At 33.1% G+C, this 26,090-nt stretch overlaps 2 protein-coding genes across 2 annotated transcripts in view; one reads left to right on the top strand and one right to left on the bottom strand.

The window, feature by feature from the left end:
- The window catches only part of LOC125669115 (uncharacterized), a 50,044-nt gene extending 37,844 nt beyond the window's left edge, over positions 1 to 12,200 (bottom strand). Inside the window, exons 1-3 of the mRNA XM_056163579.1 lie at positions 11,948 to 12,200; positions 8,485 to 8,740; positions 5,005 to 5,087 (exon numbers count right to left, since the gene is read on the bottom strand). The gene's annotated coding sequence lies outside the window, so the exon portion shown is untranslated. The remainder of the gene's footprint in view (positions 1 to 5,004; positions 5,088 to 8,484; positions 8,741 to 11,947) is intronic.
- LOC125669624 (F-box/LRR-repeat protein 4-like) overlaps positions 12,197 to 26,090 on the top strand; it is a 28,884-nt gene continuing 14,990 nt past the window's right edge. Inside the window, exons 1-5 of the mRNA XM_048904296.2 lie at positions 12,197 to 12,319; positions 18,651 to 18,749; positions 20,548 to 20,653; positions 22,026 to 22,199; positions 24,784 to 24,892. Of these exons, the coding sequence (XP_048760253.2) occupies positions 18,685 to 18,749; positions 20,548 to 20,653; positions 22,026 to 22,199; positions 24,784 to 24,892 (454 nt within the window). The 5' untranslated portion in view covers positions 12,197 to 12,319; positions 18,651 to 18,684. The remainder of the gene's footprint in view (positions 12,320 to 18,650; positions 18,750 to 20,547; positions 20,654 to 22,025; positions 22,200 to 24,783; positions 24,893 to 26,090) is intronic.

The following is a 26,090-nucleotide window of genomic DNA, read 5'->3' on the forward strand; positions in this document are numbered from 1 at the left end:
CCTCAAACAATTTTCTCTTAAGCCTAACAAAGGCAGTACATTTTGATACAAGATCTGGTTCTTTCTTAAATCTAAAATAAAGCAGGGACATTCCATCTTAATGTGTATTTGAACACCCACCCGCTACACATATTCTACCTCTCATTGTTCACTATGAACATCAGATGACATGTTTAGTTGTTTGTTAATTAAGTGACAGAGACTGTCGCTGAAGTTCACATTTTTGTGACATCACAAATCCGATAACAGCAAAAACTGTCGAGCATCAGGTTACTTGCATCGAGGTTTGACATTTTAAAATTAATTTTAGCTAAACCACAAATCCTACAAATGTGATTTTTTCACAACTGGGTTTTTAATGATCAGATATTAGTACTCCAATACAAAATTTTTTTGACAGGAGGTACCCTTTAAAAAACACTCCCATTGTGATGTGACCTTTACTTGCATTTCCTCTGTGTAAAAATTGAAATAATAAGTCTTTCTTAACTCTGTAACTTCTGATGGAAAGAAGTGTTGACAGAAATTATAAGTCTGTAAGTTCTGATGGAAGGAAGGGTAGAAGACAGTCGAGGCCACTTTTGTTCTCAGTCTACACTTTTTCACCTTTTCTTCCTTTTGATGAAAATATTAAATGTAAGCTTGCTTACGTAACCAGCACACAATCAAGGGACAATGTGATTAATTTCATCCATGTTATGACATGCGAATTATAGTAACTGCCATTATCAAAAGACAAACATGTTTTCACTGATAATCCACCATTTTCTTTCTATGATTTTTTAAGTTTTCTTTCATTCGGACATGGCATTTTAAAAAAAACCAAAACAATGTTCTTAGTCAAGGTATGTTTAGCTAACTTAGTGAATTGTTCATTGTAATGACTTGTAGACCAGAGTCAAATTAACTACAGAAATGCTTTTTTGCTATTTATGAGTTAATCAATGCACAATGTAGTTCATTGACTAAAACAGCCATTGATAAAATATATACACGCCAGTTATAAAAGACTGATGTATTGTTTTAATTACAACAAACTTGTTACAGTAGGACCTGTTTTTATGGGTGCCCCTCCCATGTCACTGCACAATGGTTTTTAAAAATGCAGAAAACAATTAGGTAGACATGGATGTCTTACAATATAAAATGATAGCATCTGCCATATTTATGATTTCAAAATGTGTCTAAAACCTTAGTTTTAAGACGTTTAAAAGTGAGCATAAAAAATTATCATCACGTACTATACAAACAATTGGTTTTCCTGTACATTAGACTTATTGTTACTTTTAACTTCTGGTCTCCGAGAGAAACAAGCACAACCAGAAAAAGTATCCACAAAGGGTGTGTGTGTGTGTGTGTGTGTGTGTGTGTGGGTGGGGGGGGGGGGGGGGGGGGGGAGAGGGAACTTTTCAATAATGATAATATATTTTTAATGTATAGTCTAAAGAGAGTCAATCACAAGACCTAAATATAGGTCAAGTTCATTCTATTTATAGTAACATAGGCAGACTGCATTTCAGTCAAAAATGAAATTGATCTCAAATTACCTATATCTGAAATAAATTAAATGAGTTTATAAATAGTTTATGAATTAAAAATTATTGATATGATGAAATATAGTCTAATGTATCGTTGGCGACTGTTGGGTGATATATCATGTTTGACGCAACAAACATGGCTTACTATTTGAGATGTTCAGTTTTAGCGAACTTTGAGCGCCTGTGACCATATTCATAAAATATCTTAAGACAAAGATCAAAATTTACAAACACTGTAATTTTCTTAGTTTTCATTTCTTGTAGACTTTCTTAATTAATATGTAAAGACTACATCCATGTTTTATAAAACTTGAATACATACTTTTGACCTTGTGATTGGCATTTCATCATCAGAGAGAATTATATTTTTTTCAGCTAAAGTCATAAGATATTTTGAGAATAAGGGCCCTGTATTGTGTAAGGTAGACAAATTTAATTGGTTATATTTCCATTACTTATGATCTATTAAGAATTTTATTATGGAACTTGGCAAATGATGAGAAGTAGCTGAAAATTGTCATAAATAGTAGATATATTCCGACTTATTTTAAGAAAATTAATTTGGTTGTAAAACCATTTTTCAATGATTTCTAAATAAAAATCTATTTGATATTACTCATGAAAACACAAGTTTTATCATTTTGAAGCCCAGAAATAGTAAAAAAAAGGTGGAAAGACATAATCATATTTATTCCATATTTCAATTGAAATGGGAATTTTCTCTGTGTAACTGTTCAACAAGGAGTCTCAAAAAAGGTATTATGATAAAATGTCAGCATCCTGCGACTTTTTAACTTTTGGAGACCATAGCTTTATTTGTGAAAATTTTGATCATTATTTATCAGATTCTGTCACTGCATCATTGACTGTAAGAGAGATACTTCTGCACACCTATGTTCATTGAACAGTTCAGAATATAAATAACAGAGATGTACCCAAATCATTATTGATTCTGTAATCTCTACCAGACTGGAGTTATTCTATGTCAAAATCATCTAGACCATTATCATTGATCATGACATATATTGGAAAAGGCCACGGACAAAATGTAGTGTGCTAGACAACCCCTCTTCCAGTAAGGTGAAGGCATCCCCTTCATTATGTAGAGGACATATTGGTATCAGTCAAGGGAGGCAATTGAGGTTGGAACTGGTAAGGACACTTTGCATTTCTGTAATAATTGCCCTCCTCTAGCTCCCTCTAAAATATTAGCTTTTTTTCTTTTAGAAAATAATAATAGTTAATTTGTGACCTTATCAATAGTATGTCTTTCCAATTTCTCACAAACCCAATTTTCACTCCAAACCTTTTACTTTTCATTTATATAAAATGAAATATTGGATTATGATTTTGTAGATGTTTTGAAAAATAATTTTCCAAACAATTTCACAGCCCCATAACATGGTTTTCTGTAGTCCATACATTCCTTACATAATTTTTTTCATTGACATAATACTTACTCTATGATTTATGATTGGACAGGTACTTTTACACAATTAATCCTATTATGTAATGAAATTAAATAAATGCAAAACCGGTCAACCAAATAAATTTCAAATTGCATTCTCATGATGTGTTGGTGATCTGTTTTTTTTTTTAGTTTTTTTTTTAAAAGTTTTTACTTTGGATGCAGACCCTATTGAATACCATGTGGTATCCACTGATGAGAATCCTCTGACATTTTAACCTCAGGGTGTTGTCTCCAGTTTTTTAACTTTGTATTAATATGCAACAATTGTTAAAAAAAACAACGCAGCACTAAAACAGGTAGACTGCTGTCCTTGTAATTCATTGTCCAAAATTAATATCAACTACATGCTGCTATGTCAAAATAGCTTAAGAGATTTGGGAATCTTAGGCATCTGTATTGGGGGGGAAATCACAGACCTGTATAACAAAGCAATGTTTTGATGTTAAAAAAACCAAACCATCCTTAAAGAATTTTATTAGTTTATAGGAAAATAGGCTCGTGGACCACATCGCTTACCTAAGCAGTGACATTTCCCATTGAGACATCATACCTCAATTATGGCCCTACCTAGGGAATTTTCCAAGATTCTTTCAATATCCAAAACTCCTTATCCCTCTCCACGGAAAATCAGTTTTTGTGGTCTCATCCAAATGACAGCCCCAATTAGTCCCCTCTTACGACAAGCAAGGTACTGCTGCAGTAGTATAGAGACAGAGCATCCCCCCCCCCCCCCCCCCCCCCCCCCGCATGTGGAAGGTTAGGGTTCAAATTATAGGCTGCGACAGACTTAAGTCATTAAAACAAGTTGTGACAGTCAAACGCTCGACATCAGGTGTGAATGTCACGGGTCCTCAAAGATTACCTTAAAAACGGATGACCCGTGTCACAGTAGGGTGGCACGCTAAAGAACCCTCACTGCTCAATGGCCGTAAGCACCAAGCATAGGCCTAAATTTGAAACCCTTCATCGGTATTGGTAACGTCTCCATGAGTGAAAAATTCTCAAGAGGGACATTAAGCAATATACGATCTATCAATACGACAAGTAAGGGATATTGAGGACCTATTCTAACCCTGATCAATAATATTCCTTATGTAAACTTTGTATATATATATTATATGTACACACTTGTTAATGCAGACTATAATCATGCAAACTGCAAAATCCCAAACACCCCCCACTCTCCTCTTGTCATCTTATGACCGTTTTCATTTTTCTCCAGAAGATTAGTAAGAGCCCAAGTTTGGTTAGGTTAACTAAAAAGCAAAAATGAGGTCATTTAAAGTTCTACAAAACAAAGAGGCAATGTTCTCCTTTAATTGGAAAACTTTATTTTTCAATCAAGAACTTGTACCTTACAAAAATTTAACACATGAAAACCCCAAACAACCTCCCAGATACATATATGGCTAAAATCCTAATCCCTCTCACTCTTTATTCCCTGTGTACATTGATCAGGACACCAATTTGATATAAAAATGAAATTATCCACTCTGGTCTTTCCATGATTAAACTCTACTAAGGACACTTGATACAAACAAAAAATGGATGCAAGAGTTGACGTATATATATTTTTGGCTTAGTTTGCTTGTAATAATTCCTAAAAAAATTAAATTAAATGGGACTTTGTAAATTTTCTCCATTATTCAATATATTTAAATATATTGCCTTTCCCTATAAATAACTCTATACATATTTCCCCACTGTTTTGGACTTCATTGAGAATTCATGGAAATAAATTACATTCCATACAGAAAATTGTATTCATTTTAATTATAAAAACATTAATTTAGTTTCCATTTAATTTTTCTTCATTTTTAAAAATAATATGTTTGTAGTAAGTGGCATTAAGCCATCATCTTGCAGACAAGTTACAACTGAAACACTCTAGACAAATCACTTGTAGCAGACTAAATCCATTCACACTTATGAAAAAACGGTTATCACACACGCACAGGGGTATCTCCTACCTAAGTACAAATTAATTCTACATACCTTATCAATCACTGAATGGAAGCTGTGAAATTATACTCCCAAGCTTTCTACACAGGGGAAATCCCAGAATCTTTTGATCCACCCTAAAATCAATAAGATGCTTTGAAAATGATAACACTAAGAATCAAAGAGAAGGCAGGGGAAACAGCTTGAGCTCACACAAACAACTGCAGGGTTTTAACAGGACATTAATTGACAAGGCAGACCATCAGGACCATGGTTGGCTTTACAAATTGTCTTGAAGCCCCAAGTTTCAAAATACAAACACAAACTAAAACCTGGTGTATATACATACATGTTTCACTGGTTATCCCAAAGCACTATGTATGTATAAAAGGTTGTATTGTTCTATGAAAATTGACATATACAACATGTGGCCTTTATTTCAAAATCAAGTTTTGTGCAAGCTAAGTTCCCAATGCATTACTCAGTTTGATCTAAAGGATATAGAACATAATCATCACAGTTTGCCATCATCTTTGCTATTTTGACATAAAATTGCAATATTTAAGAAATTTATAATAAAACAAGATTTTGCTTCTTTTTTTTGGAAAGCTTCAAAATCTTACAAGTTTTATGGGAACCCAGAAAGGTTGACCCACCAACTGTGGTCAAAGAGGGAAGAGGGGGGGGGGGGGGACACCAGCATCCCTTCTATAGTAAGCTAATAGACAGACTTATTGGTACATCACAGTAAACTTCACCACAGTCAGGAATCCAGTCAGAAGCCGGAGAATTCTGATTACTTTTCTGCAAGTTTGTGTGATAATTCTAAATCTAAAAGGTTACATGAACCAACCAAACAGAAGAACTCAGGTGAGTAACATGACAAAGAAAATGCTTGCAGTGGTATTAGAATTATTAAAGTTACATTTTTTTATTGCAAACTAACATGGTTAATGTATCTATAATGGCAATATATAATAACTTTTGCAATGCAAACTTCAATTTCATCCCAGATGAAAGGAATGTTGAAATTTTGAATTCATTCTTGACTGATTCCACTATTTGTATAATGTATGTAGTATACTCCTCCACACATAGTCAGAAAGAAAACAAAGCACCCTTAAGTTTCAACATTGAAATATAGAAGAGAGGACCTATCAGAATAAATCATGTGTAAAACACTTAAAGGGAATGATTCATGATTTTACCTTTGTTTTTCACTTTTAATGATCAAAATCTACTGTCTAATGTGTTTGAAAGATTTCACATGAAAATTAAGGTTATAATACATCATCACAGAAGCTCATTTTAGAGAGTTTATTATTTGTTTTGTAAACAAAGATTGCGGTATGCTATTGTTTGCGAAATTTTCAAAAGAAATGGATATCGATCAAAGTATTATTATATCTTTCATATTTCAAGCATTTTTGAGGTGAAATGTGTCATCTAAAAGTTAAAATTTGTGACTATGCAAAATTAAGATGCATTATATTACAAAATCAATATTTCACTTGTTTGCTTGTTTACATAAAAAGACTCGAGTCTTTGTTTACATAACACATATTTAAGGCTAAAATATTGCTTTCATTCTTGCATTCAGAAGGTCAAAATTTTGGCTGTCAACATTAAATGAGTTATATTTCTAATGTTTAACATCAAAAATGAAAAATATTTTTATCAAAAATCGTGAACCAGTCCCTTTAAAAGGACACAACGCATGTTTCTAAACTTTTTCATTTTTTCAGCAAAATCAATTCTTTTCATGCCTAAAACTACTTAAAATGTGTTTTAAATGAAATATTTTGCGTAGTTTTTGAGTTTGAAAGCGATGAAATTCAAATCTTGCGATATGCGTATTTACTTTTGCTATTTTACGCACCATTACGTGTGACATCATATGCGCCCTTGGGTTTGAAAACATCTATTAGCCATTTCATAAACGGATCAGATTTAATTGACAAAAAACTGATTATCACGTTAACAGCTTGTAAATAATATTGCATTAAGATGTTTTGTGCCATGCTCAGGTGTACTATGTGTCGGTAGAAAGGATTTAGACCGAGTATTTTTCAATTTTTCGAAGGAAGCTACGAGAAGAAATACGTGGATAATTTTTTGTTGGAGGAAGAACTTTACGTTAAAAACAAACACCCAGTCACCTTTTCAAAAACCACTTGGACAGAGACCCTGATAAACTGCAAGAACATGGATACATAGAAGCTGTAAGCACTGGTAGGCCTACAGCATACATTCTGTTTTGGTCTTCAAATTCAATGCACACTCGTATCAACTGACCTTCACCTTGTAACAACATATACCATGTAACTTGTGAGTTTCTACTAACTGGTAGATCAGATTTACAAAAAAATTTAATGATACAAAATAATTAAACTTTTGATTATATAAGTAATAGAATATTTTATTTCCTAACTTTAAATTGAATTATTTACTCATTGAACTCATAAAATCTTTCAAGAGTGCGTCAGATAACGCCGTGCTGATCGCAATTCAAAAATGATAATAAGATTGCTTTATCAAAATAAAATAATGTGATTTCCATTTTAAATTTGATTATTTTTATTGATTTGTGTGGGTTTTTTTTTTTCTTTCTTTCCGAAATGCACCCGTGACAGTAGCTTGGCTTAGGGCCTAGTTGAATGTAAGGTATTATAATTTGTCTAATCCAAAATTAAATAATGATTGCACTGTTTATTTTAGAAAAGGAATAACATTACCAAACAGTTTGTAGACCCATGTAAACATTATTTACTTGCAATATTGCCGATTTCATACTCGCTTTCCTCGCTATATTTGGGCATTTACATCGCTTTTTGTATGCACTAGTGGCGAAAACATATAAAACTCGGGAAATTTGTCAACATCGATTTAAATGTTGCCCATGGTGAATAAATTAGGCCCCTAAAAACTGAGTTGTTAATAATATCTCACAGTACTTTCACAATCCAAAGGGCATATGTGACGTCACTGTACCACGTGACTACCTTCCTTATTAACTAGACTTTTTTTTAAATCGGGGCTTAGATTTAAGTCTGTATTGTGGTTAATTATTGCAAAATTTTGGCGAATGAACTATTAGAATTAATTACTATAAGCATAAAGAAAACAAAATGCATGTAATTTTGTATACTTTGAAAACATGACATGTGTCCTTTAAGGGTTGTTAGATACGCACAGATCAAAGAATTGCTGGGAAAATATCACCTATACAAATAAGGCAGTCACATGATCAGCTCTTCTCAGTATAAAAACAGACTGTCTTTTGAAACTATTTTCATTTATACAACAATAGATTTTTGTACATACATATTTATGAGGTTTTTTTTTTTGTTTCTTGTTTTTAATTGAATACCATGGTAATGATATCTATATCAAAATCTAACATAAAAATTGGAGCACAGGCTTCTTTAAGGTTACCTCTACTTGTAACCAGCTGTCAGTGTCCCATGTAAAACTCACGATTAGATATAACAACAAATCTTATACAACATCTGAAGTAATCACATAAATACCTACACAGGAGAAGCTGTCCACAAGTGGTTTCAACTGCTAATGCTGTCTGAATAGTGCATGCATCAACCCCCTCTAAACTCATACCCATCAAAAGATTTATGGGCTGCAAGCTTGTGTCTGAACCAAGGATCACACTCCTGTTATAAACACTTCCCCTGCTGTGGGACTTTAATCTAGAATTCTATTTCCATGCAAGAGCCTTGTCCAAGCAAATAACAATTAACCATGTGTACTCTGGAGATGGCTAGGGAAATGCAGTCTGGAAAAATAAACAAATAAGACTTAATTTAGTGAGATTTTCAGTAATAAGCTCATCAAGTCCTTACTTCTTCACGGTCTGTTGAATTGCATAGACCACCTGCACATCCCTATGCTCTTTCTCTTTGGAAAGCAGTTGGTATTGTGTTAATCTCCACCACCTCCCCCCAAAATAAATATAACAACACTTTCTGTTTTATTTTTAACTAGTGCTAGACAAAAAAAGTGATAATACTTACTCATTCTTTATGAAAGAATTCAAAATATTTAAAACAGGTGTTAGATTTATGAAATGTAGACATTTCACAAGTGAGTGAATATGTGATCAGTGGACCACTTCATAGTACTTCTGATCATATTTTGTATTACGAGAGAGATAGAAGCATCCCAATGCAAAATAATATAATTATTCCAAAATTAAACAATACCCTGTTAGATAATTACAAAAGCATCACAGAAAGTATCAAAAACACCAATGCATCATTTAAATACACCTACAGTGTATTAGATCACATTCATCTATTACGAAATTTTCACCTATATTGAAAGAAAATTGAATGATAACTGGAATCTGCACAATATCAAGAAACTTCCATGTAAATTTGAACTTTTCTGGCCCAGTGGTTCTTGAGAAGATTTTTAAATGACCCCGCCTTATTATTGCATTTTTGTAATTATCTCCATTTTGAAGGGGACATAGCCCTTCATTTGAACAAACTTGAATAACCTTCACCCAAGGATAATTTGTACCAAGTTTGATTGAAATAAGCCTGATGGTTCTGGAGAAGATTTTAAAAATTTGTCTGTATTTTAACTATTACGCTTATGATTATTATCCTTTGAAGGGCATTGCCCCTCAACTGAACAAATTTAAATTCCCTTTACCCAAGGATGCTTTGTGCCAAGTTTGGTTGAAATTGGCTAGGCGGTTCTGAAGAAGAAGATGAAAATGTGAGAAGTTTACAACAACGGAAAGTTTTGATCAGACACGCTCAGGTGAGCTAAAACACCAGGGATTATTGGTATTGTCTCATGGCGTGATAGTCTGTCCCATTCACAATGAAAAATAGGTTCAATTTTTTTCATTTTGTGGGAAAAAAATTAAAACAGTGAACCTTTATCAAAAAAAGAAAATTATGCAGGTTAAGGATGACCATGACAGCAATTGAAGGGGAAATATCTTCTTCATGTAAAAAACTTTATAGCTTTTCAATGGAGAGGAAAAGTTGCTGCATCATGAATTAGAGGAGAAATGCAGTGAATTCACAACAAATAATTCACTTTGTTGTGATACTAGTATCAGGGTTTAAACCTTTAGTGAACTTTAGTCTGGTGTGGTGCTAGCATTTATACAGGTAAATCTGAGTAGTGTTCAAGTCATATCACACATGTATAGATATAAAGAGAACCTTTGAAACACTCTTGTCTATTGTTATTTACTCAAGCTTTAAATCTCAGTTGTTTACAAGGTATTTCACACATAAATATAAAGGAAAACCTTTCTAACACTCTTCTTTAACAATATATTGCATTATTTCTATAGCAAAGTGAAGAGTTCTAATAAAAAAAAAAATCACCTTATTGAATTCACTCTGAATATTATTCAAATTTACGAAAATTCTAAAGAAAATTGCTGTAAAGATAAATAGCAATTTTGCATTTGGTGAAATGTTGCCTATAGATCTATCAATAGAAAGGTTATCATTATTCAAATTACTTCTAATAAAAGAAGAAAAAAAATACTCACATGAAATGCTGATCATCATTTACATACATGGGTATCATAAAACTGATATGACAAACACCAATTTAATTAAAATTAGACTTTTAAATCTGCTCCTCTACTATATGTCCTGGCCATATTGAGAATGGGACAAATTTTTTTTTCATTAATTGCTTTGAAACTAAGCTCAACACCAAAATAGGAATTAGTGAGGTCAAAGTCACAGGGAAGGTCAAGATTGCCACAGTTGAATAGCTATCACTAATATGCATCAGCGCAAGAGTTTTTGTGAAAATATTGCCAAAAGTGAGGTCAAGGTCAAAGGAAGTGTCAAGGTAGGTAAAATAATATTGACGCAGTTGAATAGATGATACCAATATGTATCAGCATGTAAGGTTTTGATGAAAATATCTTGAATAGTTTCTTTGAAACTGAGCTAAACACAAAGTGTGACAGAAGGACAGAAAGATGGAAGACAGAAATGAAAAACACTATATGCCCCGGCCATATTCATGGTGGGGCTGAAAAAGTATTATGATATTGCAAAATCCAAATGTCCAGGGAAAATTTATAACTTTCTAGAACTTGAAGGTTGTTCATATTCATTGTAGAAAGTATAAAATGATATAATTTAATAAACTGAATCACCACTTGGCCAGAGGCTATCAAACAAATTATTTAATAATAAAAGATATGAAATTGACCATTGTTTGCACATTTATATTTCAACTTGCATGTATAAAATTCATGTTAACACTGTCTGAGTGTCATGGGTCATTAACTGACGATCTCAGGCTATTTTGATCCTCATTTATATACAAGCATGGGTATCATAAACTGATATGACAAAAACCAATCAAATTAAAATTCGACTTTTAAATCTGCTCCTCTACCATATGCTCTGGCCATATTCAGAAAGGGACAATAAAAAATTATTCATTAAAACTGAGCTAAACACCAAAATAACCACTTTAATAGGGTGGTCTTTATCATGTTCAGACTTCAGTATCAAAGTTCCAGTTACCGACATTAAAAACATTTATTCACATGAGTCAAAGAACTTCACACTTCTGTGACCAGTTGAGAAATATCTCACTCTGTTTTTAACATGTAGATTAAATAAAACTCATAGAACATATATTTATAATTATAGATATCTAATTAATAGTACTGTTGGTACATTTCAGTAATTTACTAATTTACAAAAGACTCATGAATTGTCCGTCAAAAATAACAAAAAATTATTATTTCAAAGCACCCCGTCACAAAAATTTTGAAATACAATACTGTTTTTGCATTAAGAGATCAACGACCCGCCAGAAAAGGCAGAATGAATACCCCAAGAAACAGGTCACAGTCCCGAGTCTCGGGTTACATGGTTTTGAAGTTAGAGGAAGGATACAAATTCACTAATTCACAATGTTTGTCATAAAATATATATTTACAATTTACGAAAAAACCAAAATAATTAAGAAAAACACTTACCTATCAATAAAATGCATCATCGACACCGTTCTGAAAGAGACTGTTGCTGATATGTCTTCGATTTTACCGCGCAGCGTGTGTAGATATTGTATTGAATGTCGATCCCGAGTAAATAATTTCTGTACAGGATATATAAACAGAGATAATTACGTTATTTACTAATATTCTGAGACAAAATTTACTAGAGGTTAATTTATATATATATATAAAATTCAGATGTGGTAAATTTATCAAATGTGATACAAAAAAAATAAAACAACTAGAACTGCTTATTTACTACCCATGACTGTAAATACCCAACAACTCGGCAAATAGGGTGGCCTTACCTACCGGTTAACGCTACCAAGGCCTAGCGACAAAATTTGATTACAGGTAGGCCTAATGCTGAATAATTATACAATTTAGAGGCTGTTAAATTTTTATGAAAGAAATTTCGTCTAAGGATCATATTTATTCCTTCACGCTAACACCCTACGAGAAACATGGACAATTTCTTGGCTTTTTATAAAATTACAATATAAAGTTTGATCTAGATCTATCATGTCTAGAATATCCACTGGTCAGTGGTCATTCGATCAATAATTTATGTTAACGGAAGCAAATGACCAGGGTTACGTAAATGAAATATTCTCTGTATATTAAACAAAAGAAACATTCAAGTTCTGTCAGATACAGATTTGATCTTGGGACTATCCCATGTGTATATAGTTATACACATACACATTACGTGTTTACATATCAACATATATCTACACATATGAAACTTGAAATACCACCAGTGACACAATCTCTACCCATGCAGAGTTGCTGTTCCTTGCTCTCACTTACACCTCTGTTAATGTCTCAAAATAAGCAATGTTTTTCCACATGTAAATCCACTTTTTTTACAGCTAGTAAAACAAAGAACTATTTTATGAAATATCGGGAAAATGTAGGACAAGCAACTATTTGTAGATTTTTTTCCATTTATACTATATATTCTTCATGTGCCTATGTATATATAGGCCTGCATGGTTAGAACTACCCAATATCCACGTTTCAACCCAATGAGGAACCGGCTCCGGTTATCTTTTCATTAGAGGGCGCCACAGACAAACTCGGCCCTGAATCGGAATACCCTTGGGCTTTATCTGTAGTTACCGATCAAAGAAAACGTAAACAATCTGCTGTCAAACACATCCTTTTGAAACATGCTCGGAACCAGGGTTGCTGTTGTGTGCTGTATTGTTGTAATAGGGGTGGTCATGTATTTCCATCAGACTCGTTAAGAAGAAGAGCCTGGATTCACACGGTGAAACTCGTTTTCAAAGCTGGACTCCGTCAACTTGTGCTGTTGTTTGCAGAGCACATTTTACATCAGATGACTATTTGACTGAAACTCAACATGGTAACTATTGCTTTTCTTGAATTTTTGTTTATAATATACATGTACAAAGTAATGTTGATATATAGTATTTTGTGTAGTAATTATATCGCATTTACTGAGAGAAAAAACGCTAATGGGATAGGCAATTTACTGCACAAGCAAAATAATCTGATAAGGTTACAAACACTGTCACATGTAGAATCCCCACTGACACTTGCAATTACTGGTCATTTATTACTACCCATTATCTCTTAACACCATAATGAAAAAGTGAAGATAAAGAACAGTGATCAATTTCATAACTACTATATAATCACAAAATATGTCTAAAGTGTCCACCCTGTTGATAATTTATGCATACCTGCTAGCATGGGATTCTGTGTTTTGACATTGATGTCTACTTAGAACATTGTTTACAAATATTACAGGTTTCAGTTAAATCAATAAACAAATGTGATCCTTTTGTATATATATATTTAGTTCATAATGATACAGATGTTTGTAGTTATATTATTTGCTACTCTTTGATAAATTATACTGCAAGTTCTAAAACATATTTTAGTATGTATAACCCTTACTAATTCAGTAATTGATTAAAAGCATCATTGATAGAATTCATTCAATTTTCAGGAATGACTCCTTTTAAGTAAAAGATTAAAGAGTGCAGTGCCAAGTATATTTTCTTGGGTTGAAGTAAGTCAACATTCACTTGAACAAGCCGACAGAGCCAAGTCCAGAGACATTAAACGGAAACTAGCAGATGAACTCAACAGATGAAGTCATTTAAACATCGATCTCAAGTGATGATTTGCAAGTATCTGAGGAAATTGTATCTAGTTGTACCCAATTCTTGCTGAGGAAATTCCAATCCCTGTTCAGAAATCTGACGTTCAATTTTATAATGTAGGCGCAAACTCCTCGATATCCCCCAATGAGTATTGACAAATTTTCAAATGATGATGCTGGAGTAAATTTGTATACTGGATTAGAAACTCTCACTAAATTTTACTTTGTTTTGAGAACCTTAGGACCAGCAGGACTTGCCATATTTTTAAAATACTGATATAACCTATGGATAGCTCTGAAACAAAGCTTTCCTCTAAAATTATTTGTCTGTTTCATGTTGTGCAATTATAAGAGTCTTATGCATAATTCACCATTAAAAATTGATGTGATTAAAGAATAAACCTTTGTTTAATTTTTTTCAACATTTATTCCATATACATTTACCATCGTATGTAAACGTTTTCTCTAACAGAGCAGATATTTAAAATATCTTTCATAAAATTCATTCAATTTTCTCTTCATCTCGTCAATGAATTTGTCATTCCTTTTAATTTGCAAAGCTTTTATCACAATGAATGTCCCTGTAGAGTTGTGGATCGGGTGACATCATAATAAATAAAGGTCCAGAACAGTGTCCTTGCACGATGTTCATTTCTTATATATGCTTCAATTAAGTGTGTAATCAAATAACACTTATCAGGTGATCATTATAATGTAAAACATGAGTGGCAATAATCAAATAATTATAACACTGTATCGTTTTATTCAATATAAAAATGCGTTTCTATTTTGCTGCAAACATGAGGCAATATAGCAACGATGTTGGAATTGCCGAGGAAATTCAAGTTTAGTTTAGTTCGGTAAATCTGCAAAATTTTACAAGAATTCCTTTCTGATAACACCTGGTTCCATTATACGTTGTTATAATATATTTAGATAATATCTAAGCACCATTGATAATTATTTACCGCGTTAATCATATTTTACTTGGATGGACATAAAAACATTGAATGTTTATTTATCTTCCTACAAGTTCCCACTTTCTTCCCGATTTCTTTGCTCCAAACTTTTCTAACTCTTTCCTAAGTTCAGGTATTGTCATATGACAACTGGATGTCATCGTAAGTAAAAGGTAGTGTTTGTGTTTTCCAAAATCGCATTTGAGAATGTTTGCTGATAACCCATCTTCTCAGCATTTATCTTTTTTTTTGTTCAGGGCCGGATTTGCCTGTGGCGCCCTCTATCAATACAAGATAAGATAACCGACTCCGGTTCCTCATTAAATCAATGCTTCTTGTGTCACAAAAAAGACTTGACATCTGCTCAATATTTATTTATTTACGTACATTTTTGTAACTGAAGTTAAAACCATACTTTATTTGAGCATACGTGCCATTTTACAAAAATCTTGTAAAACTTGAGACGTTGACAGAGGTGTAAGTGAGAGCAAGGAACGACAACTCTGGGTAGAGATTGCCAATGACAGTGTATCAAATCAAAGAATTACTCTTCACTGTGTATTACTGTCTTTATTTTTTTCATCAATAATCATATAGAACACATAGAACATATTTTATTTTCCAATCAAGGGCCCTCAAAGGGCAGCATGAAAATATATACATTAACATATACATGTAATGTACATATACATGTAAAGAAAGAAGGGATTACATAACACATAGTTACATGCAAATACAGTGTCATATATTGTTCAAAATAAATTTTCCAGTTATATAAGTATAAATGGCTCTTCAGAACATAATATGTAAACGAATTTTTGTTCATTAAAAAAAAAATTAACTGTTTTTTCTATACCACCATGAAAAGATTTTCTTTCATCAACAAACTTTTCACATTTAATCAAAAAATGAATCTCATCACCTAATGAACCGGAGTTGCATTTGTTACTTATTCGTTCATTCCTAGTAATACCAGAATATCTACCAGTGAACTTCATGCAATCATTAATTTATGAGCTGATATCCATAACTAATTACAAATAAATCTTCTAATATCAAAATCAATATGTTACATGTTTATGCCCATTTAAGTCCTGATTTGCTAACAAATACTCTATATTATATGCAATTCCAAAGTACATATTCAAAACACAAGCGCTTTAGCACATACTGGATTTTAAGTTCATATTCAATTTGTATTCACTTGCATGAGGATTATGGAATGTCAAATTAACATATTAAACTCAAATAATTGAAGATATCGTTAACTATTCGAAGATATTATCAATTAAATTCCTGCGTGCAACAATTCATTTAAAATCTCTTCAAATAATTAATGATATCTTCAGTTTTGAATTATTGCGCGCATTAATTGAGTGTTTGATAGCATTGATTATTCTGTTGAATTGATGGAACACATAATATGCTAGTTTCGAGACAAGAGCTCTTCTGTGGAGGAGGTGCATTTAGTGGAAATTTGAATGCCGAAGTGGAACAGAGTGGACATACAGCCAGTGAGAAAGACGATATTAAAAATGTATTAAAAGCGGCTTCTCTTTAAATGTTTAAATGTAGGAAACACAAAATACTATTGAAAGAAATTTTTACTGAGGTGGAAACATACAAACAATATGTCATATTAATTTGCAAGTAATATTCTGGGTATGATATGTATGAGAAATAAAGTGATATAATAATGCTTCCCCCTGAATACTTATTACTTACTTTGTGTATCTGCTATCAGTCGAATTCAGGTTATGAAACTGCGTATGAGAATCTTACTGAGTACATTCACGTATGCAGTAATGGATATTTGTCCCACTCCCGCATGTAAACACATTGTTTTGCACCTTATCATGTACGAGATTTCTCCAAAGGGAAACAACTCAGACATATCTTAAAACCAGCGTATTGAATTGTTGCTCTCTTCAAAGGAATTGATGATAATTATCAACAATTGAATTGATACATATGCTTCAATTCAATATTGAAGAGAGCAATAATTCAATCAAATGCATGCAATTATTGAATTATTGCTATCCTCAATACGCAACTTCCGAGATATCAGCTCTTCTGTGATGGAGATACGTTCAGTATTATACTCAGTGTTCTGTTGAACGCTTGGGTGGGTACACAATGTATACATATATTATAGACTAGCTATGTAAATAAGAATAAAAGTTATGAAAGTGTACACTTTGTTTATATCAGTCGTTGGTATACATTAAACTGACTCTATCAAGAATATATATTTGTTTGAATTAGGCCATTAAATTAGATTTGAAATTATTTTTTATTTGCTCTTCATCATGAGTGATACTGTAATCAAAGAAAGATGGCAATTATCGATTTTTGTGTGAGCTACTTTATTTTTAGATACCTATAAACTTGCTAATATTGTGTGATTTACAGATTGGGTGGTTGCATGATGTCCGATAATCGGCCTTTAGGCAATATAAGAATGCAGCGATAAGCATTTGTACCCACCATGTGTAGACGAAAGTATGTTTTGCGTCTCACTGTGAGTAATAGTTCCACAAAGGGAAAGAACTATTGGGTAACTCGGAAATTGCGTATTGAATTGTAGCACACATCAATTCAATTAATGCATGCTATAATTGAATTGTTGCACCCTGCAATTGAATTAATGATATCATTAACTCAATTGATGCGAACAATAAGTTATATTTACAATACATTCTTTCGTTTGTATGGAATTTATTGTACAGAGGGGTGTGGCAGTCGAGTCTGCTCATATACGCGTTTGTATGGAATTTATTGTACAGAGGGGCGTGGCAGTCGAGTCTGCTCACATACACGTTTGTATGGAATTTATTGTAGAGAGGGGCGTGGCAGTCGAGTCATGTTCTTGTTCATGGAATTTATTGTAGAGAGGGGCGTGGCAGTCGACATGTAGCTACGCTTGCTGTAACAGTAACTCAGTCAAACTTTATATATAGCCTGGTTAGCACAGTGGTTAGGTCACCTAACTAGTAATGCAAGAGTCCCTGTGTTGTAGCATAGACTTTCCCCCCAGAAAAATGGGCCCGGGATTGATTTTCCCCCACAGGGGAAAAAATCGCCGCAGCATATAATTTCCCCCTATGTACAAAGTCAGTATAGAGTTTCCCCCTGATCGGAAAAACTGCCCTGGTATAGAATTTCCTCCCTCCGGTTTCCGGATTTCATTTATTATAGTTTCATTAATGAAATAAATATGCGCTCATCAATATTACGATAATATTGATGAGCGCATATCTATTTCATTAATGAAAATATAATAAATAAGATGCAATCGAAATGTCACGAAAAATTATATATTATCAAGAAATGCCATGTATGACCTTAAGAATTTTCTCCTATCAGTCTTTTTTTTAACCTCCAGTACAAAATAGTTACTAGATTAGGTACTAGTCATGATGCAAAATCCTATCTAATTAAAATCACAGCTCCTTGTATCACTCCATTTTTAACATTGTACCTTGTGTAGTTATGATATTTGAAAAAAAAGAGCTGATTGTAATCAGACTGACAGGGTGCTACTGTAAATGCTCTATATTAACTGTTTTGTTTGGGTTTTTTTGGTTTACAGATGTACTCAAGTTCAGGTTAACTTATAAAGAACAATGTCTGTTATTCGCCAATGGGTTTCCAGTGTTCTCAATTTTTCTTCACAGTATGACACTGCAGGGTAAGTTGAATTTGAATTCCACTTTAATTTATGGAGTAGCTAATTATTATAGCTCACTTGAGCTGAAAGTTCTGATCATCTTTTGTCTGTTATCTGTCCATAGACTTTTCACATTTTCATCTTTTTCCCCAGAACCACTGGGCCAATTGAAATCGAGCATGGTACAAATCATCTTTGGGTAAAGGGGATTCAAGTTTAAAAGGGAGATAATCACAAAAATGCAAAAATAGGATGTGGTTATTAAAAAAGTCCTCTCAAGAGCCGCTGGACCAGAAAGGTTGAAATTTACATGAAAGCTTCCTGACAGTGCAGATTCAAGTTTGTAAAAATCATGACCCCCATGGGTAGGGTGGGCCACAATAGGGGATCAAAATTAAACTGTTTTACATTTGAATACATAGGGAAAATTTTCAAAAATCATCTCAAGAAACACTGGGTCAAAAAATCTAAATTTACAAGAAAGCTTTCTGGTATAGAGTAGATCCAAGTTTGTGCAAATCATGGTCCCTTGGGGTAGGGTAAGGCCACAATAGGGAATCAAAATTTTACATTCAGATATACTTGGAAAATTTTATCAATCTTCTTCTCAAGAACCACTAGGTCAGAAAAGTTTAAATTTACATGAAAGCTTCCATATATAGAATTGATTCAAGTTTGTTAAAATCATGGCCCCTCGGCATTTGATGGGGCCACAATTGGGTATCAAAGTTTTATATGCTGATATATATAGGAAAAATCTTTAGAAATATCTCTTGAACTGTTTAAGCTAGGCCTTTTATATTTTGTATATGCATTCTTTACAGCAAGACCTTTCATGTGATGCAATGATGTATGATCCTGTGGCCTTGACCTGGGAGTTTGAAATACTTTTAATAAAAATCTAACCTTTTCAATATGTCCTGAACTTCTAAGGTAGATCTTTCATATCATATTTATAAATTTCTTATGGCAAGACCTTTCGTATCATATCATGTCCTTTAACATTGTGACCTTGAACTTGGAGTTTGACCTACTTTTAAGAAGACATAACCTATTAAGTATATCTGGAGCTTCTTTTTTTTTTTTTTTAGGTAAGACTATTATATTTTGAATATAGATTCTTTATGACAATACCTTGTGCCACAATGGTGTTTGATCTTTTGACCTTGAAGTTTGACCTACTTTTTAAAAAAAAACTTATCTATTTAATAATATCTCCTGAACTATTTAAGGTAGAGCTTTCATATTTTGTATATAGATTCTTTATTGCAAGACCTTGTTATACTTTGATGTTTGACCCTGTGACCTTGACCTGGAAGTTTGACATACTTTTGATAAAAATCTTATCAATATTTCCTAAACTATTCAAGATAGAGCTTTCATGTTTTGTATATAGATTTCTTATGGAAAGGTCTTTCATATCATAATCTACAACCTTGGTCTATTCTAGAACAGCAAGATATGTTAGTCATATTGGTGTTGAAGCATCTCTTTGTTATGTGAATTCATTTTGAGTTATGTTCTGATCATTTGGGGTTATGTAGGGGCCACAATATGGGGTCAAAAATTTTCATGGGAATATAGACTGATAAAAAAATCTTTTAAAACTCACAACACCTGAACAACAGCAAGACCAAGGTGACTCAGGTGAGCAATGTGGCCCATGGGCTTCTTGTTTGAATACTTTCTCGATCTCTTGTCCTCAAGACTATTCCTGGAATTTCTACAAGTTATCAGTGCATGTGAAACTTTGATTTGAAAAAATCTTTTTAAATCAGCATTAAAGATTGGTTTTAAGATCATTTTTTCTCTCTCATAGATGGTCAGCTAGCCAAGTAGTGGGTGCTCCTAAAGTGTACCCAAGATATGGAGATATAAGGGGTGCCTGGGCCACCCGAACCAAAACTGATAAGGAATTTGTAGAGGTATGGACCGTTCTGAAAAGTAGGAGCAGTAGATTAGATCCTTCCTACTAAGCAACCCATGTCTTTTTCATGTTAATACATGATTATTTTCATTAATATTTGTCTATTCTGACATAATTTGTTACCTACCTTTGTAAGTCATTAAAGTAAGTAGTCAAAATTTGTAAGTATCTATTCTTTTAAATTTTGAATTTTTAAGTTATTATGTCTCTCCTCTTTCAGGGGGAGACAAATTGTCTTTGTATTTTCTGTCCGTCCATCCGTCTGTCTGTCTGTCACAAAATCTTGTAAATGCTTCTCCTATATGGATTATCGTATAGACTTGAAACTTTGTACAATGCTTCATTGCCATTTGTAGATGTGCATATTGTTGGGACAGGAGGATCCAATTATTTTCCTTAAAGATATAGTGGATCTAAGAGGGGTGGAGGATGTAAAATAGCTTGTGAACACATTAAGGTGATAGACTTGAAACTTTGTACAATGCTTCATTGCCATTTGTAGATGTGCATATTGGTGGAACAGGAGAATCCAATTTTTTTCCTAAAAGTTATAGTGGATCTAAGAGGGGTGGAGGATGTAAAATAGCTTGTGAACACTTCTCTGATATGGATTATCGGAGTTCATAATGTCTATGTTCCTGCTCATGCTTTCTCCTCCATACCATGCAATACATTAAGGGGAGGAGGTTTCATTTGGAGCATTTCCAATTTAGGGAGCTGGGGAGACATTTGTTTTTCGTAAAACAATCTCTAGTTATTATGTAAAAATTATATAAAGTATATAGAGAGCTGAGTAGTGCTGAAAAAAATCACATCATACAGGCCATCTCCACTGTTTCATGCAAACCATTCACAAAGCATGCAATCTACCATTTTGTGCCAACCATGCAAATCGTTTACAAAGCAGGCAACTTTCACGCAAATCGTTCATCGTTCCATGCAAACAGTTCAATGTTGCATGCAAACCATTCCATGCAAGTAGTGTAGTTTGTAGCATTCTTTAGGGTCTTTGATGATTAAATTACTTTAAGACTTTCAATTTAATTGAGGCAGGACTCTGAAACAAAATAGTTGAAAAGGGAGATAAATCAGGAAAATTCGTCAGAGGGTCTTGCAGTACAGGCACAACATAACATAGATAACGTTGGTTATCAAACAAATCTTATATCTAAGGAACTTGATAAGAACTAAGTAGTTTTACTGGTAATGATTAGATATGGAATACAATCTCTCTGTCTCCCCTTTGTTTTTGCATTTGAAGCGAAATAGGATGAGGCCCCGGCACTGATGCCTTTGGATTCATATATTTTACACAATCTTTTTAAGGTTTCGTGTTTAGTTTGCATTTGTAACTGTTAAGTCATTTCCAGCTGAAGTATGAACAGAAGGTGTACCCCCAAGAAATCAATGTATATGAAACATATCATGCGGGAGGCACAAAGAAAGTACAAGGCAAGACTGACAGTGGAACCTGGTTTACTTTGTATGAGACAGACAAAATAGAACTTATTAAAGAAAGCCGCATATTCAAAGTACCTCTAAAGGTTAGTAGTTTCTATGTGAATGTTTACGTTTCAAATGTTTTTAACTGTGATAACTTTACCAACTGAAATGATAGTCATTTCCTCATAATGTGAACAATGTTTGTATGTAGTATGACTATTTTATAGGCTGGAAATTTTTCCAGAAGATATGAAAGTAAAATGTATATTATATAAATAAAAAATATAACTTCACTTTTGAAAATCCATTAGGGCATGAACAGCAATGCTACACACCAGCATACTTTTCGTGATGCGCTAGGAAGTATTCTGCCGTAAAGTGCTGCAGTTCAAGCCCTGATGTATTTTTAAATATGAAATTTATTTTTTAATTAAACGGAGTCTGAGAGGTAGCACTCATACAGTCTTATAAAAGATTTACAGAAAGCATTACTGCATCTTCTCACGTAGTTAGCATTGATGTTGTCCAGGGATTTCAATGATAGTCTGCATGATGTAGGCATGCGATAAGGGAGAGTATAGTTGTCAGTTAAAAATTCATTTCAAATAAAATATGTAAATGCTTTGAATTTTTGAAATATGATTTAAAAATATTTTTATAGAAACATAATTTTGAGCATTTGTTTTCAAAAGATTTAATCTTAAGAAGGTATACTACATCGTCATAATGGCTGACTTCGTTTTAAAACATGGATGAAAATTATCAATATTTACCTATTCCTTTTCGATTTAAATGCCTATATCTGAGTAGCTCAGTAAGTTAGCACGTCGACTGCTGAACTGTAGATCACTGGTTCATATTCACCAGAGGTTTTTTTTTCCAGATGACTTTCTACTAAAACTACATTTTTTGACTAAATAAAGTCCATTTAAAAGTTTTCAATGTCAATTTCAAAATTTTGTGGTACATATTCTCCACTTTTCATCCACATAAAATTTCTCTGGTTTAGCATTCCCCCTTAATGACTAAATAATTTTTCCTTTGATCTTTGACAAAAATTATTGCATTTATAATTATATGTGCATTTTGTATGGTTAGACAGCATGGCATTCTGACCTATTTTGTAGAAAACTTCCATTTCAAAATAGCTGTAGAGAGAAATTACTAGAGTAAAGTGTTAAAAGAAGTCTTAAATGGATACTTCCAAGTGTAATTCTCATGGTCAAGGGATGGCCAAAATGATTTATATAAATCTTCTTCTGAAGAACCACCATTCTGCAGTTTGTCAGAGTGAGCGCAAGTATTGTCATGCGGTGTCCGGAGCAGGGTTTGGATTGGGTTTTATATTGCAATATTTACATTCACTGAATCTTTTCTCTTATATTTCTTTTGAAATTGACATTGCTTTCATCATGCAATAAATACATGTTTGTTGCAAACTAGTTTGATCTGGTTTTCTAGTACCACCTGTCTGCAAAATCATTACCAAATATGGAGTGTCATCAAGGTCAAAAGGTGCATTGGCTGTTCCATTTAACGTAACAAATGGGTGAACCATATGATATTTTAGATCTTCATTCTAGTTTGTATTTTTAAATAATACATAAAAATATAAACAATAAAATGTCTTTCTTTGTTGTTTCATTGGGTGATGAAGGTAGCAATCATTGCAGAAAAAATTTGCATAACCTGCTTGGAAAGATTCACAAAACCACATGTATACAGTTAGTCAAATTAATGAGCAAACAGTTAAGTTTGTTAAACTACATGTATACAGTTAGTCAAATTAATGAGCAAACAGTTAAGTTTGTTCAAACTATTACACCCTAAAGTGAAGACAGGGCTACAATAGGAGTTCCAAGTTTTAAAGAAAATGTTTCCCCAAATTAAGAGTATCAATGTATGAATAAGTGGACTCAGGTTTCAAACATAGGTTATATCTGCCAAGTCTTGTCTGTAATCACTGAAAATGGTTCTTGACTATACATGTACATGTAATACATTTGTAAATTTCAAAAATTGTGGCCCTGTGGGCTTCATTTGAGATACCTTGTACATGTATTATTTAATACTAATATTGTATTGAGTGCCAAATTAACATAATCTCAAAATATTGAAGATATCTTTAATAACTATCTTTAATCTTTAATAAGTGCACAATAATTGAATTGATTCTTGCATCAAATTAATAATCACATTATTACTCTCATCAATTGAATTGATGTGCATATCAATTGAATTAATGCACACAATAATTCGGAATTGAAGATATCATTATTTTAAGAGATCTTTAATTGAATTGTCGCGCACATCAAATGAATTGATGACATCTTTAAACAATTAAAAACATCTTCAATTATTGTAGTTTATGTTAATTTGGTGCTGCATAATATTGTGACTTTTGTGTTGACAATAATAATTACAACTTATGTATTGGTCTCTATAGATGTATATCAATATATTGCCCCACCCCTAACATACAATGAAGTGTGTGTGTGTGTGTGTGTGAGAGAGAGAGAGAGAGAGAGAGAGAGAGAGAGAGAGGATGCTTGGTACTCAACATTTCTATGAAATGTGAGAGAGAGAGAAAGAGAGAGAAAGGGAGGATGATTGGTAGTTAACATATTTCTTTATGAAAATCATTAACAACAATCTCTTATTCACTTCATCCAAAACTGCCTGTAGGAGACAAATATTCCAATGGACACCCTGAGAGTGGAAATTGATTGCACAGTTGCTGCGACATGGGTGGAAATTGATGCCGTGGAATTAGTAGGAACAGTAGCAAATCCAGGTGGGTAGAGAGGCTTACTCAGTTTACGTATTGCTATCTGTCTGTTGGCATAAGTTAACACTTGAACATTTTCAAATTTTTCCCAAGAACTACTATTACCAAATTGATAGGGCAACAAAACCTGTGAATTTCATGGTCCCTGGCCTCCAGGGGGCTGAGGTTGGCAAAACTACATGCATATGGTGTTTATATCTCTCAAATGATTTGATATGCGAGAGCATGTTCTGCAGATAATCAGTTTTCAGAAGGAGACAGGATACTAACAAATAAGTTGATGCTGCAGTGCTGGGTTTTAAAAGTCTTGTATAAAATCAGCATTTTGGTTCATACCTTAGAAGAACAAAAGTTGCTGATTATCAAATAATGTGTCACGATTCTGCACCAATTTTATTTGGCAACGGTCATTAATGATTTTTATACGCCCATCAAAGATAGGACATATTATGGTATAATTCCGATGTTATTTATTACAATTGTTTTGATTGGACAAAGATAAATCTAAACGAGAATTTACACATCGATAAATCCAAAAACGCTATGTATACATACGCGCTTAAAAACAAACAACATAGTGCGGGGAAAGTATTCAAATTATTGAAGTTGATAATGCAGGGAACGAATTGGAATTATATGAATCAAACATTCTTTTTGAAGAATTTATCGATGTGTAAACTCTGGACATTTTACTCACAAACTTGACATAAAAGTGCTTTGCACTTTTATTCAGTTTGTGAGTAAAATGTCCAGAGTTTACACATCGATAAATTCTTCAAAAAGAATGTTTAATCCTATAAAGGCTCTGTCCGTTCGGACTTTGTGGGCAGGATACAGACCGAACTGTAAGCTCTATTTTACAACTGGGTACATTTGATCACCATGATGAGAGGAAGATGCCTATTGTTTTTTTCAAGATCAGAAGTCAAAGGTCAAGGTCGTAGTATCACTTAGTTGGAAAACCTAGTAGGGAACCCTTGTAGGCAGGATACAAACCAAACCATAAGCTTCAGGATATTACAACTTAGTATATTTGATCATGATGAGAGGAAGATGCATATAGGTTTTTAAGGTCAGAAGTCAAAGGTCAAGGCCGTAATATTACTTAGTAGGAAAACCTTGTTGGCAGGATACAAACCAAACAGTAAGCTCCAGAAGATTGCAACTTGGTACATTTGATCACCATGATAAGAGGAAGATGCCT

Source organism: Ostrea edulis, chromosome 4 (assembly GCF_947568905.1).
Source record: "Ostrea edulis chromosome 4, xbOstEdul1.1, whole genome shotgun sequence".
Classification (NCBI taxonomy): domain Eukaryota; kingdom Metazoa; phylum Mollusca; class Bivalvia; order Ostreida; family Ostreidae; genus Ostrea; species Ostrea edulis.